This window comes from Sinohyriopsis cumingii, chromosome 4 (assembly GCF_028554795.1).
Source record: "Sinohyriopsis cumingii isolate HCF-2022 chromosome 4, ASM2855479v2, whole genome shotgun sequence".
NCBI lineage: Eukaryota > Metazoa > Mollusca > Bivalvia > Unionida > Unionidae > Sinohyriopsis > Sinohyriopsis cumingii.
In genome coordinates, this window is record NC_142964.1 from 88,457,997 (window position 1) to 88,475,903 (window position 17,907).

The following is a 17,907-nucleotide window of genomic DNA, read 5'->3' on the forward strand; positions in this document are numbered from 1 at the left end:
CATATGTATTTACAAACTCAAATCTATTTGGTTAACTCATTAGCTCCTGAATTTTTTTTCTCAAAATTGCCAAAAGTGGGAGTAAGAAACACATTTTGTGGGCTACTTGAAGTACTTTAGTGGGACCATTGATTTTAGAAATGGAACATGCTTATGTCCATTCTCTTGTAGGTTGTATAAATAATAATTGTAACAAACTTTATGTACCTAAAGTCTAGATTCTGTGGCTGTTCAGGTTGTTTTTTGTGTGTCTGGTACCCTGTTTTGTTCAAGGTTAATTCTGTGTGTTATCCTCAGAATCTATATTTAGCTTATGCTGACCATGTTATGATATTGACAAATACCTCCTGTTATAGTCAATAATGAAAATTCTCAACCACTGTGTGAAGCCCAAAACTCTTATCACAACATTGTTGACCCAATTTCCTGTAAACATCAGCATTAATGATATAATATTACCTTAGTGGCACATGTACCTGACATTGGGACATAGAACACAATTCATTTTACTATATGTTCTCTGCGTTTGTTTCTCAGTACTGACCTTTCGACCATGTGACAATCAAATCAAATCATGTTAATCTAAAATACCTTAAAAAATGACTTCATGGTGAAGTTCTTGTCAAAGGTTGACCTGCATTTTTTGAGAGGCTGGACTGTCAACAGAGCAGAATGTAAACAGAACACAGATTTCTTTCACCAAGGCCTTACTACTCACTGTGTACTGTCGACAAAATACATAGAAAACCACACCCTGAACTCATATTCTCAAGAATAAACAATTACCTTTAAATCCCTACCAAAAATGCATAAATATAACTCTTCAATCAACACCAAAATGAGAGAGGAAAAAATGTTCTAAAAATAGACTTGAACTACAACCTGATTCCATTGGGAAACCGACATTGGTGTAGATAATTGTATGAATTAAATATTGGTTCTGAACACATCCAAATAAAATTTGCAACTTGTGAGGGGTAAATTTTACATTTTTGCACTAATATGCTGGCCACTGGTTGTGTTTGATTGGTGGCCTATCTTGAGGGCTACTTTTGAACACAGACTTTTTGGTGCCAATGGGATTCTGACCATAAAAGGTGGGTGACCATTGGTCAGGGTGTCAGTTCGTGAGGGGGACCACTATTTCAATACCTCTCAGCACATGCAGTTCTCACAAAGTGTATTGACCATTTTTCAACTAATTGCTGCGAAGTCATGTGGTTACTACATACTTTTAAAGCTGTTTTCCTCATGTACCATGTAATTTTATTGGAGCAGCAGAAATTGCTTGATATAAATCGAAACAGGTCACTTTAATAATAATTGATACAGTTTAGGTACGGTGATCTTTGGAATGAATGCAACAGATTGGCTTTAATATTATTTTCAGTGACAATTTAGTGAAACCTGTCTTGAAGTCTTTAAAGGATTCTGCAGAGACAGAATGATGGTTCTTTCAAAGAACTCTTCTTTGATAGATGTGTACTGTATTTGATATGATACCATCACTGTGAACTTCACATCTTATAATTTCTTAATTTTCATGTTCGTAATAATTCATTCACATTGATGATATCATAAATTGTTCCTGTCACGTGTATATGCATTACTACAAGAGTTATCTCCCTTTGTCTATGTTTTGCAGTCTTCACTATGTAGGTTCATTCGCTCGCTTCCAATATGATCAAACACTAACATGTTAGATATATTTTTGAGATGGGTTTAAACTGCAAATTATAAATGTAATGAGACTCGAGTCATGCGTGTTCGTAGGATATGAGAAAATTGATTTTATGAGCTGATTCCCTCATGCATGGCATTTTTGGAATGAGACTGTTTGCATGCACGTTCAAACCGAAATAGATGGGGGATTGTACTTGTTAAGGTGTGAGCATTTAATATGTCAAATATGGTATGTACAAGACAGCAAATCTGAATTTATTCCTCACAGCAAATATTGAACCCTTCAGCCAGTATTGATGCTATAGAAACATTGTGAATGAATACTGTGACGGGATCTACTCTAAACTTGACACTGATTTCAATAAATGTTTTTATTCTGTAGAGGAAGCCAATACAGTTTAATTTTATGGTTGAGTTATTGGGATCAAATTATATTGTCTTTGCCTTTTCTTTTGCTTGTTTTCTTTTTTTTTTGTTTGTGACATAGCAACATAAGTTATTTAGTGCTAATACAATTAGCATAAAGAGCCTCACTTAATGATGCATGATGGAGCTGAACTGGGTGGATCCAATGAAAGGATTTGAACCAGCACCCTTAGGTCACTAGGTCGGCATGCAGACCACTGAGCCACCTTGGCTTCTGCCACCATTAGTCACTTCTTATGTGCATCCAACATTTAGGCCAAAAGTAAGTGTCTAATTTTCAAATTATTCAGGTTTTCTTTGTAATTTTTATTATAGAGATTCCTCAAACTGTCTCGGTTGACATTTGTTACATTGAGATATCGATTTCACTTTATTCAAATAATCATTTTTCAGGATCATGAGCTGTATTTCTTCCATGAGCTGAGTCCAGGCTGTTGCTTTTTTCTTCCAAAGGGCGCACACATCTACAATACACTCATTGATTTTATCAAGGTAAGTGCTTTGTACAGTGTATACTTTAGCATTTGCACTCTTGATATTTTATAAGGGAGGAGTGGACATATTTATCTTTTTATCTAGCTGTGATATGATGGACTAGGGAAAAATATACTGTGTATTTAAAGTTTGTTTCACTTTCGATATATTACAACGAAATTTACTGCAGCCAAAAATAAAGACTGACAAAAAATATTAAATAATTTACCAAAAAAGGTGGATATCAATATAATTTTTTTCCATAATTTAATTCTCATAGACTACCAAAGTATGGCACTACAGATGTAAAGTGCAAAGCAATGCACACCTTTCATTTCTGCAGAAATATATTTCAGTATTATACTAATGATGCCAGTCTGCCTTAAAATATGACCACTGTTACTAAAAATAGAACATCAGCTATTGCACAAAAATACAAAAATCCTTAAACAGAATGTGTCCAATAAGCATCTTGGTGTGGCTTTTCTATATTGGACAAATGATGCTGATATACCATTAGATATGTTTAAAATAATGTACAGAAACTAGAGATACCTTAAAACAGTTGTTTTCAGAACATATGCAATCAATAGCTTTGGAGGAAATTTAAGTAGAGAGCATCTTACTGACTCAGATTTCTTGGCCAACTGCCTTTGCTTTTGGCTATTGGGCAGATGTCAGGAAGGTAATCAATCTCAGGCCCACTTGGGCTTCTTGTATGTATTATGATCTACAGGTGTGGTTGGTGATTTAAACCACTCAGCTTGTGGGATATTTTTATGACTAATGATATGATTAAATCACAAGAAAAGACCTACAAATGCAGTAATTTGTTTCTTTTTCATCTGTATTATTTGATCTGAATATGTTAGGCATACATCCAATCTGATGCAAATCCAAATATGGTACTAACAGCTGCCTCGCTTGGCGCTCAGCATTAAGAGGTTAGTGTTATGACTGGTTGGCCTGGTGTCAGGATAATGTGACTGGGTGGGACATCATGCTGCATGTCTGCGGCATGATGCCCCAGTGCTAGACATCACTATAAACTACCACACTACAGACATTGTAGCAATAAGACTGAAAAATTGTTAAAGCTACATTAAAAATCCAAATCGCACACAATTTTTACCTTGCAGAAAATCTGATACATTGACAGAAATATCTTAGAAACAACATGATTGAATTGTGGAGAAATATGTTTTGGATAAATATTCTGAAAACCAGTTCAGAAATCTATTCTGATTGCCATAATTGCAGAAACAATACAACTTTGTAGAAAGTTGATTGTGCAACTTGATTTAGTTCTTGAAGCAGAATCCACACTATTCTGTGGAACGAAACAAAATCAGAAGTGTGTATTTTCCATTTTTGTCTAAGATATCTTACACTTTCTTACTTCATTAATAGACTTTTAAAGGCCTGTTAATATCCCCTATATTGTGGGAATATGATGTTCACATACAGTCAGGGAAAATTATTCTCTACTGTTGGCTCTCTTTTCACCTAGACACATACACATAAAGGGTAATGAAAGAATAGATAAAGCAGCCAAAGCATTCACCCATTTCCAAATGGAAGATTCCATGTACATACTCAAGATATTGTATAAATTCTCATTTTATAAATACTTGACAAAATGAAACAGTAAGCATCCTTAAGTAAGTTGGATTAAGTTGAGCAAGTCTTTGTTAAGCTGGGAAAAGTTTAGATTGAAAGCACTTGGTTATTTGTAGGATGAGTAGTTGTATGGCATAGTCCTTGATTTTGAAACCATCAAACCAACTATTGTTGAATGGTATCCCTCATATGGGACAAATCGGATAGATGAGGTGGTATTGTGCTGATCACATATTGGAAACACATGCATGACTCGTTCATACCTCCTGAAGGGTGAATCTTGTCCAGAGTACAGACAATGTGGAACACATTCTAATTGAATGTGTCAACTTCCACCTTGCGTCTCTGATAGAAATTACTTCTGTCTGAGACACAGGGTGGAAGTTGATTATTAACCCTTTGTGCACAGGGCATAAGTTGATTATTAGCCATTTGTCTATTTAAAAAGAGACAGGATAAGACATCTTCCGTCTTTTAGTAGGGCTGGATTCTTGAGATAGAAGGCTAATTTTCCTTATGTAATGTGATTGGGTAACATAATTTACTTAAAAAGTAGCTTTCCTGTAAATGTCGGTGTAAATGGTATGATATTAACTTTAGTCATGGTGGTACCTGTACTTTAGCCAAATTTTGTTCAGTATCATAAACCTGAGATCAGGAAACAGACATAAGTAAAGATAATTGGATAACTTACTGTATGAATTAAATATTGGTGCTGGACACATATTAAAAATAAGATGTGGCTGCTTGTGAGGGGTAGATTGTTTTGCACTAGTATGCTGGCTGCTGATCATGTTAGAGGGGTGGCCTTTCTTGAGGGGTACATTTGAATATAAACTCTATGGTGCCAGGGGATTCTGGCAATAATAAGTGGGTGGCCACTGGTCATGCAGGCTGTTCACGAGGGAGACCACTGTAGTGATAAGTAGGGATATAAAAAGGCATATAAAACAAAAATAATGGTAGAGTAGGGTAAAATGTCCTGAAATACAAAATCAGATTTTGATATATACTGCATTCTTTGAAAAAGCCCATAACCTTCACAGCTGGAAAAACATCCCCGGATGTGTCATCCAGCATAAAGGTTCCATACATTACTCGCCTTTTACAACATTCAGGAAGGCACGCTGGGCCTATCTTATATTCCTGTGCCAGCAGGGGGGTTAATTGTATAGAGAGTCTTTAAAAATTTAACAAGGTTTTGAGTGTGATTTAATTTTTGTGCATGATTCTGGGGCATGGTAAAAAGTGTACATTTTAAACAAAGAAATATATGTTATGTGTTCATTGAAAATGAACATTGTGGATGGTACAATGTCTCTCTTTTCTTTGTGGCACATTCAGAAGGTAAATACAGATTAATATACTTGTACTTGAAAGATATTTTTCTTTGTTTTATCAGAGTGAATACAGAAAACGTGGCTTCCAGGAGGTTGTGTCCCCTAATATCTACAACAGTAAGTTGTGGGAGACATCAGGCCACTGGCAGCACTACTCCGTAAGTAACATATATGAATGTAAAAAATACACCTTTTTTCTTACATACATACACACATACACACGCACATATATATGGCTGCTGATAGATCAATGAAAACCTGTCACCAAGTTTTGAATTAAGCACATTGGGAAATGTATAATAGTGAGGTTAATTTGCAAAGAAACCACTTTAATTTGTAGCCTAAGTTGCCAAGAATCAGTGTATGCCCAGGGGTGTAAAATTGAGGGTAAATCCCCCCCCCCCCCCACAATGGTGTCAGAACTAGGGGTCCAAAAAATGTGGGGGTAAAAACTGTACTGATAAATTTTCATCTGACCCGTACTTTTTCAGCTTGAAATAGGATATGTATTGTAACTTGTACAACATTCTCTCTCTCTCTGTGTGGGTTAGAGTCTCAGATTTGGCCAATGTGGGTATGTGAGAAAGCTTGCCAGTAGCTCCTCGAGGGTCGGTGGTTCTTTCTGTGGTTTTCCCGGGTTCTTCCTACACCATTAATACTGGCCACCACGTATAGCCTATCATGTACTGAAAAATGGCGTTAAATCCTACAACAACAACAACTCCCTCTCTCTCTCTCTCTCTCTCTATATATATATATATATATATATATATATATATATATATATATACATACACACACACACACAAATAAACCTACTCACACAATTAACAAACAAATGCATTGTCCATTCAAAGAATAAATTTAATAGTTCATTTTCCTTTTAGTTTAAAGTTGTACTTTTAGCAGTCTCCTTTTAATCTCTTTGTAGCAATAGTATAGACCAACACATTACATATAAGCCAATACAAAAAGCAAAATAAATCTTTTTAACCAAATGGCAGTTGATTTACTGCCTGTCATAAAATGTGTACTATCATCAGTTTCATTGTACTTTGTAGAACAAATTTATCCAAAAATCAAAGAAGCTAATGATTCATCTTTTTAATAAGTTACACTTAAACTTTTTGATCTTTCTTTTATTGCAGCAAAAGTTACAAACCAACGATATCTGCAATGACCCCCTGACTTTGTAATCCAAATAATGCATTTGTCTCTGCATGTTTACTGATTTCTTAGTTATGAAAGTCCTGGGTGATAATGTGTTCTCCAGATATCTTGTGGCGAACAAGGGCAGATTTTTTAAAATTCTTAAACCCCATCACGAAAGGATTATTTACTTTTGCAGTCTTGACAATCACATGATCAGAAGTCACACCGGTAATCCCAATGGATGTGCCGTATTCCAGTCAAGGGAATTATTTTCTCCACTTAAAGTTAGATCCACGGTTACTCTTTTGTGTTGTGCTTCTTTCACTTTCTTCGCTAATGATTCTTAGTGCACGCCGTTTTAATCTGGGGATCACTTTCTAGTGCAACAAGCTTTGAGGTTAAACATCTGGACAACATCTTGCTGAGCTCGATGGAAATCGCGTGAGAGCTTGCAAGTTTTGGAGAAGCAACTTCATCATAACATTGCCTATGCTAGTCTGATTCCCTGTTTCGTATGTTCCCTGCGTTGCACTCCACTGTATGAATAGTCAAGTGCAACGCTGGGAGCATACAAAGCAGGGAACTAGACTATGCCTATGCTCGAAGTATACACGATGCCATCCCTCATCCAGAGCATTGGATATTAAATAAATCCTGATCATATTATGCAATCCTTTTCATCAGAAAAAAGCATAGCAATAAAATGTGTGGGTCAGTTTTCTCCAGCATGCATCCCTGTCCCACTAATGTGCATAAAGGGAAACACTGATTAATTTTGCTAAAAGCACTGCAATCAATATTTCCCATTTATTGTGTCTGTCTGGTTCATACGAATTGCTTTGTCAAATAGAAAGTCATTGGCAGTATTCTTATGTCTTACTCATACCAAGTGTTGTAATAGAATGTCATTGACTGTACTCTTATCTATCTGATTCATACCAGTAGCTGTGTTAAATAGAATGTCATTGACTGTATTCTTATGTCTTATTCATACCAAGTGCTGTGTCAAATAGAATGTCATTGACCGTACTCTTATCTGTCTGATTCATACCAGTAGCTGTGTTAAATAGAATGTCATTGACTGTATTCTTATCAGTCTGATTCATACCATGTGCTGCATCAAGCAGAATTTCATCAGTAGTTCTCTTATCCAATTCGTATCAACTGCTGCATCAAACAGAAAGTCATTGACAGTACTCTTTCCTTAAAAATATTTTGTTGATATTCTTTTGCTTTTGCATGACTGTCTTAACACAGCTTCAATGCCATGTGCAGATAAAATATCATATCACAAATATTATACACTGGTACTGACATGTCTTTGACATTTATATGTAAATTACCAATAACGAGATCAAAAGGCTACTTGTACCAGATTTGGTTGCAGTAAACAAAGCTGAAGTATTAGTTAGCTATATAGGCATTATGGTTCTTATTTTTCTTTATATGACACAAGACTTAAAGTTTGATGCAACTGATTGTATCAGACCCAGTGAGAGCAGATTTTGATAAATATAGGTATTTGCCAATATCAGTGCTTTTTTGTAGACATTCTTATATATCAGCATGAAGTCCTTCAAATGCATACAAAGTGTATCTGTAAGGACAGTGTATTTAAACATTATTTTTCCCCCTGCAGGAAAACATGTTCTCCTTTGAGGTTGAGAAAGAAACATATGCCTTGAAGCCTATGAATTGTCCTGGCCATTGGTGAGTCTTTATTTCCTTTTCACATGTATATATAATAATCATAATACACAGATCCAGCTAAAAAACGATGGTAACCATATCACAGCAAAAACAACTACTGTAGTTTCATTTTTTTTCATGGGTCTTATTTTTCGTGGTTCTAAATAAAAAGACATGGATACTTAGATTCATGGTTTTGCTTGTCAAAATTTGTAGGTAATGAATTTCTCGAATAAAATATGGGAAAAAAAAGAACTACAAGGACATTGAACATTGGACATTTCTATTAAACAGTACTACCACCTGTATGAGCACATATCAAACACTTGTCAAGATAAATCACTTTCACTGACACTGACAGGTTAGAAATTGTAAATTGATATGTGAAATTAGTAAGTTTTTTTTGATTTTTTAAATATTTTTGATGATTTTTATTGCTTAAATTGCTAGAAGGGTACAAACTGCTGGGTGGGTGGGTGTGGGTGGGTGAATACTTTAATCAGTTATTAAAAGTACATGTGTTTGATCTCCTTAAAAAAAGTTGAAACATCAGTTACTTGCTGATGACCATGACATTAAAACCTTGGCTTAAGAGTGGTAAAAATCAACTGGTATACCTGTGGGTTTGCATAATGCCTTCATTATACACATGAACCAATCATCTGTCCTTTGCTGAAACAAATTAGTATTAGTAAGCAGTGTCAGCATTTGATATGTTCCGAGTCCATTAAAGTGGGAAGATGCTGAAAAGTAACAGGATGATCCTGGTTGGGATTACATTGCAGTGAAGACGTTAAAAGCAATTTTGTGGATGAATTGTTTATTTTTAATGTGATTTGAAAAATGATTAATCTGACACCGAACTAATGCACATAAATTCCAACAATGGATTTAAGAAAATGATGATGAGTAAAACATCTGATATAAGGAAAATATTATTGTTCCTAACTGGAACAAATCATAACTAGCAACTTACACAAGGAATCAACGAGAATTAAGGAACGAATTTTGTAAACAAATCCGATTGACTTAATGGATCTGTTACCAGGGATGGTTAGTGTTTAGACACGCACAAAATAATGATTTATCTTTGGGTGATCAGTTTATATATATTTACACACCTATAAATATGTGTTGATATTCACTGACTGTCAATAAGGTATGGAATTTGTACAAATAAAAATAATATTTGATCCAAAAGTAGGATGGATACAAATATATGATTTTCACACAAATTGTGATCATGATAAATTTTTAATTAAACAGCATATGACTGATGGTGTCTAGTTGATGACAATAAAGTAGACCCGTTGGTCCCTAAGCTTTTGTTCCCTCAACACGAGATAACCACTATCTTCCCTTGAGCCCATGTCGTCACTGACAACAGCACACATGTTTTACAAAAACCCACTGAGTATACCAGGACTGTGCATTCATGCTGTTAGCTTTACACTGAAAATCATATTTACAAATTCAGTCACATGGTCACATTCAGACATTCAAATTTAGATATTCAGCTTTTGATAGCTAAATATATAATGAATAAAGCAGTGTTGTACATGAGACATGGTACAAATGCACTGATATACGTTTCGCATGTACGCATGTGAAGTTGTTACTAAAGCATTTCATCGGAACTACTGTACAGGTTTATTATTACTACTGTACAGGTTTATAATTATAATAACCAGGTTTATTATTACTACTGTAAAGGTTCATTATTATAATAACCAGGTTTATTATTACTATTGTACAGGTTTGTTATTACTACTGTACAGGTTTATTATAATAACCAGGTTTATTATTACTACTCTACAGGTTTATTATAATAACCAGGTTTGTTATTACTACTGTACAGGTTTATTATTACTACTGTAAAGGTTCTATATTATAATAACCAGGTTCGTTATTACTACTGTACAGGTTTAATATTACTTCTGTACAGGTTTATTATTATAATAACCAGGTTTGTTTATGAATCTGTATCTTAGAGTAATCTTACAGAACTACAAGAACTATAAACTTTTTTCATCCTTTCGTAGGTACAACACTTCAGTGAATCCAATTTGTCTGTTCAGTTATAAAATGCCTAACTTGAAAACAGAGCATGTCGTTCTAATAACGAGGTGTTAATGTCATAGTTCTGACTATCTGTAACATTTGGAACAAATACTGGTACAGCTAGAATATCAGACAATTCTATCACATAATACGGTTAGCATAAAGAGAAGGCAATTTTATGTTTCTCCTACTTAAACAACTGATGATTGATCCCATAAAGTGGACAGCTTCCTGACAAAACCTTTTGTGTTGTGATGTACTAACTCAGGTCTATAAGTACTTTGAAAATGGTGCATTTCATGGCCATAGAGCTTGAGTTTATTTGTGTTCTCGTTGTAAGCACTTTGTTCATGCAGAATGGGTTGAATAAACTCGGTATTTTGAAATAATGTAAGACAAATAAACCACTCCTGGTTAATGCTGTATGCGGGAATGAAACCTGAGCACATTTAAGTTCAAGTATACTGTATAAAACTTAAGTATACAGTTCTGTTACAATACCGCCTCCCTTACAAAAAGGGGCAACCCTTTTAGAAAAAAGACAGAATGTGAACAAATGTACATTCTGAAACTTGTATTTACAATACTAGAATTACGTGGTAAAATGATCTGCCAATCACACTCTACTTAGGAAATCAGCCCTACATTTTCCAACCTATAATTCGCCTAAGTCAGGAAACAATATGCCTGTAAAGGTTTGATCATGGAGTAGTTTTGCATATGAGCAGGTAAGGTTAGGAACTGCAGTTTGTGAACTGTACTGGAGGTAATTACGGTTCATGTAAACTTTACAAACTTTTCAGTTGAACAGATTGTTTACTGTTGCTGCATCAGTAATGAATCACATTTCTGGACCTTAAATTTAAATGCATGTTTTCCAGCTTGACAGTAGTTATACTTGATATTTTGTTACACCTTACTGAAAACTGCTGCAACTTAAGGAAAACAGAATCAACTGAAAAGGTCTTGTTTGGGTTGGCAGGTCTGCACTTGATGGGTCTAGCTGTAAGATTGGCCTTGCATAGTTTGTTGAACAAGTCGCTTGATACACTAATATGCTCTTCCCAGGTACGCATTTATACAAGAATATCGTCAGTGAATTTTCCATGCCTTTCAGCAGTGTGCCATGTCAGATATATATGTGAAGGACTTTTCCCTCAGAAATAGATATAACTCCTTAACACTAGCAGATATCAACTGACTCTAAGTAATAGATCAGTAAAACAAGTCAACATTTGTTCATTCTTACCACATTTCACCTATAGAGGCCAATGATTTCCCATCCTACTGACGAACTGGTTGAATGTCTCGCATCTCTCAGGTTAGCATAATTATTGCCAAGTTAGCTGATATCTCTTAAGGTGTGCCTCTCAGCGTGTCATAATCTAGCACTTTAATAAGGTACTGAGATTAAGCAACCAATCATCCTTTTTCACTTCTGGACAGTTGCATATCTTTCAGATCTATGCAAATAACTGTCCATGTTATCCTTATGGGGATAAATTTGGACCTATCTGCTTCTGAGAGTTACGACTCCTGGTCTTAAACTAAATAACAGAAAAGAGCGAAAACTGGCAAGTTTTGTAAAATTCAATAAATAATTTTTTTCCCTAGAATATAAAGTGGAGATTTATAAAAGAACACTCTTACGTGACTTCCACATTGGCAGGCAGGTGATTTTTTTTTACCCTTTTGTGGCAAAAACATGCTCAGAGATGTGGTGAACATCTTTCTTAGCATGTGAGTGCTAGATTTATGAGAAATTGTGTGTATCCCTAACATACTAAGATTGGGTAAGTATCGTTGATGAATCCTCATTTACTGCAATTTTTTTAGTTGTTTCTTGAGCTGGTGTCAGCAGATGATGAGAAATAGGCATCACTTTTCAGTGGCAATGGTCATGGCAACATTGTCAACATTTAGTTTTTTTCTGGATTGCAAAGTAGTGCTGGCTTGTTGATTGATGATGCCTTCTGGAACTTGATCTGTCTGTCTGTTCATCATTCTGCTGTAAACAGTTATGTTAGGGTTTGCATTTAGGTCATTGCTTGTTATGTCATGTGACTTGTTTTGCAGATGTTTCAGGCATTTTGCAATCAGTGAAAACTAGGTCACTGATCCATGTTTCATATTTTGAAATCTGTCCTTATTGCCATAGGCAAATTTTCTTGTTCAAGTTCTTCATAAAGTTTTTGAAGGTCTGATACACTGGCATACATCAAAGCAAACAGTGCAAGTGGCCTCTTCTCTGAAACCCATGTTAAGTGCTACTTATTACAATATGGTGCTACTTATTACAATATGGTGATGGAGAGGAAAATATTGTTCAGATCCCACCGTTTCTTTCAGTTCACAAAAAACGTATGTCAGCAGTTAAAAATCTAACTGAAACAAGGTTGACTTGTCTCCTGCAAAAAAATTCAAGCTTCCATTACAGTTCTGCAAAAATACCTATGAATCCAACAGATAACTTCAATTATTTTAGCGTGAACACTTGAACTCAGATTGTGATCCTTAGCATCGACTATAAAAGAACTAAAACTGGATACATATCGATGTCGGACAGTTTGTAATGGCCACTGGTGAGATATCTGAGCCACATCATTTCCTCAACATTGTGCAATTTTCCTTTACTTACCACCCATTGTGGTATTCGTGGTACATTGGAGAAAAATGTGTGGCTGGGCTAAGCTTGTAGCCTAGACTTCCCTCTTTCTAGACAGGTGTTCTGATGTGACGTTCCTACATATAGGGAGTTAGTAGAGCATTGGTCATGGGATTAATGCCGTGTCCAAAATTGTTCTCTTTTATCACCTTGTATTACAGAAATTTGTTCTATTTTTTTTATTTAGTCTGATGTTTGACTATCGGCCAAGATCCTGGAAAGAGTTGCCATTGAGAATGGCAGATTTTGGTGTTCTTCATAGAAATGAATTATCAGGAGCCCTCAGTGGTCTGACCCGAGTGCGTAGATTCCAGCAGGATGATGCCCACATCTTCTGTATGCCAGAACAGGTCAGGGAAATAACAGATTACTCATTGTCCTTATTCTTATACACAAAGTACTTTGGTATAATATCTTTCACCTGTCATTTTACTACCCATCAGCTTCGAAACCTTTGGTTGAAATTTGCTAGTTCACTTACCGTATTTACCATATATGTTGGAACACAATAAAATCCCAGAACTTATGGTAGGTCACATGACCCAAGACTTAAGAAACAATATAAATTTGTGTTGAATTTACACCACCCCCTTACAGCACATTACATTAAACAAAACGCTTATTTGGTAATAAAATGAAAGAAGCAGAATAAATTATATCCATGAACTTGTAATATCTAGCGTAGGCATCCATGCTGTAGCGTGGATCACTTATGTCAGATAGCACACGACACATTGTTCATTGATGTGTACATTGAGAAACAAATTGTATTTGGTTATACTCAGTGGTCTGAATACAGGGTCCTAGGGGACCTTGAGAATTTTGAAAAATGAATTTGTCCTTCAAAGCCTTGAAAACACCTTGAAAATTCAAAATTTTGTCTGGGTACCGTGAAAAGCCTTGATTTTATTGAAACCTAAAGGAATTAATAGTTTATTTGCAGATTTAAATTTTTTAAAAAAGAGAGAAAAAACCGATCTCTAACTAAGTTTGTCCTGGAACGAAAATTTCCACAACTGGCCACTGTGCAGTCATACATTTCGAACTTCTGGATGTAGCCACGGTTTAAATTTGAATCATTTGTAAGCTTCAAAATGGCTGGCTGTTGATTCCAACTTCAGTGGCTAGACAAGGAAAAATATGTTTGGATTATGAGATCTTTTGCGGACAGCTTTGCAAAATGCAAATTGTGCCATATGGCTATTGACTTGTGTGCAGTGGGAGAGAGTGCTCTACGGTCACATGCAGCTGGAGAAAAAAAAAACTTGCTCTCATAAATTACGTAATTGTGGCTAATACAGCAAAACAAGCAGAAGCCTTAAGCATGAAATTGTGTTTGATGAAAGAGGGATGTCTGCAAACACAGTGCTTCATGTTTTAAAAAAGAAACTGTACCTTATTTACCGTATATGTTGGGACAATGTATTTGTTGGGACACCAATAATTAATTTTAAAAGTCATTTTTTTGTGCACTGTATGTTCTGGGACAACATCATTTTTTTAGTTGTAAGTTGCGGGACACCTTTTAAATCATTCGAAAATTACATGTTGGAAAATGCACTCCAACTGACATTTTATTTAAAAAAATATAAAACTGTGTATTTGAGATAAAACTCTTTAATCCACTGCAGCAGCATCTCATCAACACAACCCTTCTCCTGCACATGTACGATCCATTCTTTCGGTACATGAATACTTTTTTAGCTTTCTCATACCGTGAATATTTTTTAGAGGCAACACATCACCGGAAGCAGAAAAAGTTCCTTTTCACCAGTATTCATGAAAATTTTGAAAATAAATTGTAACAATGGAACAAAATATTCAAGTGTCACAATATAGTGTTTTGTACATGGACATTGATGACCATGCATCACTCAAAAGATTTTTTTGATTGAATATAGAAGGTCATCCAAGATATGGAAGCTAACTTTGGTTCCTTTTCACTGGTATTCATTGGAATTTTGAAAATAATTTGAAACAATGGAACAATTATTAAAGTATCACAGTATAGTGCTTCATGCACGGACATTGATGACCCAGCTTTGCTCTGACGATTTGGAGAAAATAAAATCATTTGATGAATTTGTGAAGGCCAGAAGAGATGATATTTTGCTGATAATATGATTATTAATATGGATGAAATTCTAGTGTAATTTGATCTCATTTTTGGATGGACTGATGATAAGGTGGGGGTTAAAAGTGTGATAATTAGCACAACTGGTGTAGATTTTAAAAATTAGGACTTTTGTCCTTGCAGTTCCCACTTCATATGTGTTGCCTCCAATTATAATTTTTCACAGCATCAGAAAGCTAAAAAAAAAAGATTTGTGCACTAAATATCGTACGTCAGGAAAAGTATTGTTGACAAGATGATATTGCTGCAGTTGGATTAAAGAGTTTTATCTCAAGTACACAGTTTAAATTTTTTTTAAATACATTTGAGTTGGAGTGCATTTTCCGACATGTAATTTTCATTTGATCAAAAAGGTGTCCCACAACTTATGACTCAAAAAAAGTGTCCCAGAACATAAAGTGCACAAAAAAATAACTTTAAAAATTAATTTATGGACAAATATGGTATCCCATCATTGTGGTAAATATGGTAACTGTATGTGAATCATCTGCAAGAGGGGTGTTCATGGCTCCCACTCTTGTGTTTCCAGGGAGGCAGTTAAAAATGTCATATGTTGGAGTACTTTCACACAGTATTTTTATATTTGTTTCATTTTTGGTCAGCAACATCATTCACATAATTTATTACCTTAACACTGGTAACTTGAAATTTGACATTTTTGCGTTCATTTTTGACCAAACTGTCTTTATGCAGTCATAGCTGGAAGACATGTATATATAAGGGATTTTGAATTAGTACTCCATGGGTCGCTGTCCTGTTATTTGGGGCATTGTGTGAATGAGGATGGGGATGGGAGAGTAATAAGCTGTGAAAAATATGGAGATTTTTCTATGGCAAGTCATTGAAGTTGCTCTTTTTTGATGAATTTGTAATTCCATGCATTGGTTTTAAATTTGTCAGATATGCTCCTTTTTTTCAAATCTGCTTTTATAGAAACTTTACACTGATCAGTGTGTTTGTATGTCTGTTCGAAGTCCAGATTAAGCTCAGACTTAAAGTTTTTTCATTACGCTCAGTATATCTTTTCTGGCTAAATGAAAGACAAACTCATCAAAAATGGTGTCTCTTGTTCTTTTCTATTTAATTTCAGTCATATTTTGCACAGTATCTGATATCAGTAATGTTTCCAATAATATTAATTGACCACCAACCACTAATTACAGAGCTGCCAACTTTCAAGACTTGCAGTTAGTGAAAAGAGGGATAAAAATTTAGTGAATTTCTAACACAATTATTGAAAAATTATAATATGACACTGGCTCCATCCACTTTGATGGTCAGTACTGCATTATACAAAAATCCCCAAATAAAACTAAAACATATTATTTACACGGATTACATGTAGAAATTTATTTTCAGCCAAATTTACTGATATACACAAACTTCATGCTATTTGTAATTATATGATGCTGTGGCTGACTTGAACTTCCTCAATCAGGCTATGGTAAATTTGTTTTAAAACAGTTCAGGCTTCTTGCTGGCTGGTTATTCTTGGTGACTAAAATTGAACTCAAGCAAATTACGATATATGCTGATCTTTCAATATCTGAAAAATTCCTACACTTGAAAAAGCTGTCTTCATTTGGTCTTTTAAAAAAAAATTATTGCTACAGGTATGTACATGTGCCACTTTATAAAGATCAGTTGAGCCTGAGTTGGCTGCCTTTGTATCCTTGGGGAAAGGCACTTAGCTTTCATTTCCTTGATATGATATGATGTAGCCAGTAATCAGAGATGCAGCCAGGCCATGTGGCTTCCTAACAAAAATGATCAAGAATGAGAATCGTGCATCTTTTAAAACTGAAATATGGAATGATTGTGCAAATTTTACATGATTCCCGTTGTAATGGATGGATGATTGGTAGTGGCCTGATGCTGCACAGCAGTTTCATTTGAATTTTGGGCAGTAAAAGACTCCTCACTTCAAGAGACAATTTAATAAAGGGGATAGGAAGCAAAGTTTCTCTGTTCCCAAGCATCACAACAACCACCAATCATATCCACTACAGTCTGTCCATGGACAGCCTGCTATTGGGTGCTAGATCCATACATGCCAACCATTGCTTTTGGCATAATCATTATGCTTTTTTTCACTAAATTACGCCTTAGGCATAAATGTATCTGGATTACGTGGTTTCAGTATATCCCTCTTCCAAAAAAAATCAATAATTGTCCCTGTCATTTGATGCACCTTGCTGCAAGAAAGGCTGCTGATAAATTAGAAGGAGAACCCCTGAAGTTTCAAGTTGGCATTCTACCTGACAGTGTACTTCATGCAGACAGAATTGATGTGCAAATGGCACCTTATTTCCCATCTAAAAGACCCAATAACTGGAAGATATAAATTTTCTCTTTGTCAGGTTATGAATGGAATATTGGTTCTTTGCCATTCTAATGTTTACTGTGAGAGATTGTTCAGTATTGTTTCCAAAAATAAAATTGAATTCAGATCCAGGCTCAGTAACCAAGCATTTAGTACTCTGCTGGTGTGCAAAACATTCATAGTCTCAGCTGGTACAAAGTGTTTTGAAATGCGCTATGAGAGTCTGTTGAGTTTTAAAGCTCAAAGTGCTATATATGAAAACTTGAAGAAGTTATTTGATGTTAAAGGACTTGATGGATTGGGTAAAGAAATCATTTTGCACATATGCTCATTGAATTTT

General features: G+C 35.2%; 1 protein-coding gene across 2 annotated transcripts in view; it reads left to right on the forward strand.

Moving 5' to 3' along the window:
* LOC149801619 (threonine--tRNA ligase 1, cytoplasmic-like) overlaps window positions 1-17,907 on the forward strand; it is a 70,046-nt gene that overhangs the window by 23,723 nt on the left and 28,416 nt on the right. For both annotated transcript variants that reach the window (XM_089955887.1, XM_089955886.1), the window contains exons 10-13: window positions 2,503-2,601; window positions 5,606-5,701; window positions 8,335-8,405; window positions 13,298-13,460. In XM_089955887.1, coding sequence (XP_089812013.1) covers window positions 2,503-2,601; window positions 5,606-5,701; window positions 8,335-8,405; window positions 13,298-13,460 — 429 coding nt within the window. The remainder of the gene's footprint in view (window positions 1-2,502; window positions 2,602-5,605; window positions 5,702-8,334; window positions 8,406-13,297; window positions 13,461-17,907) is intronic.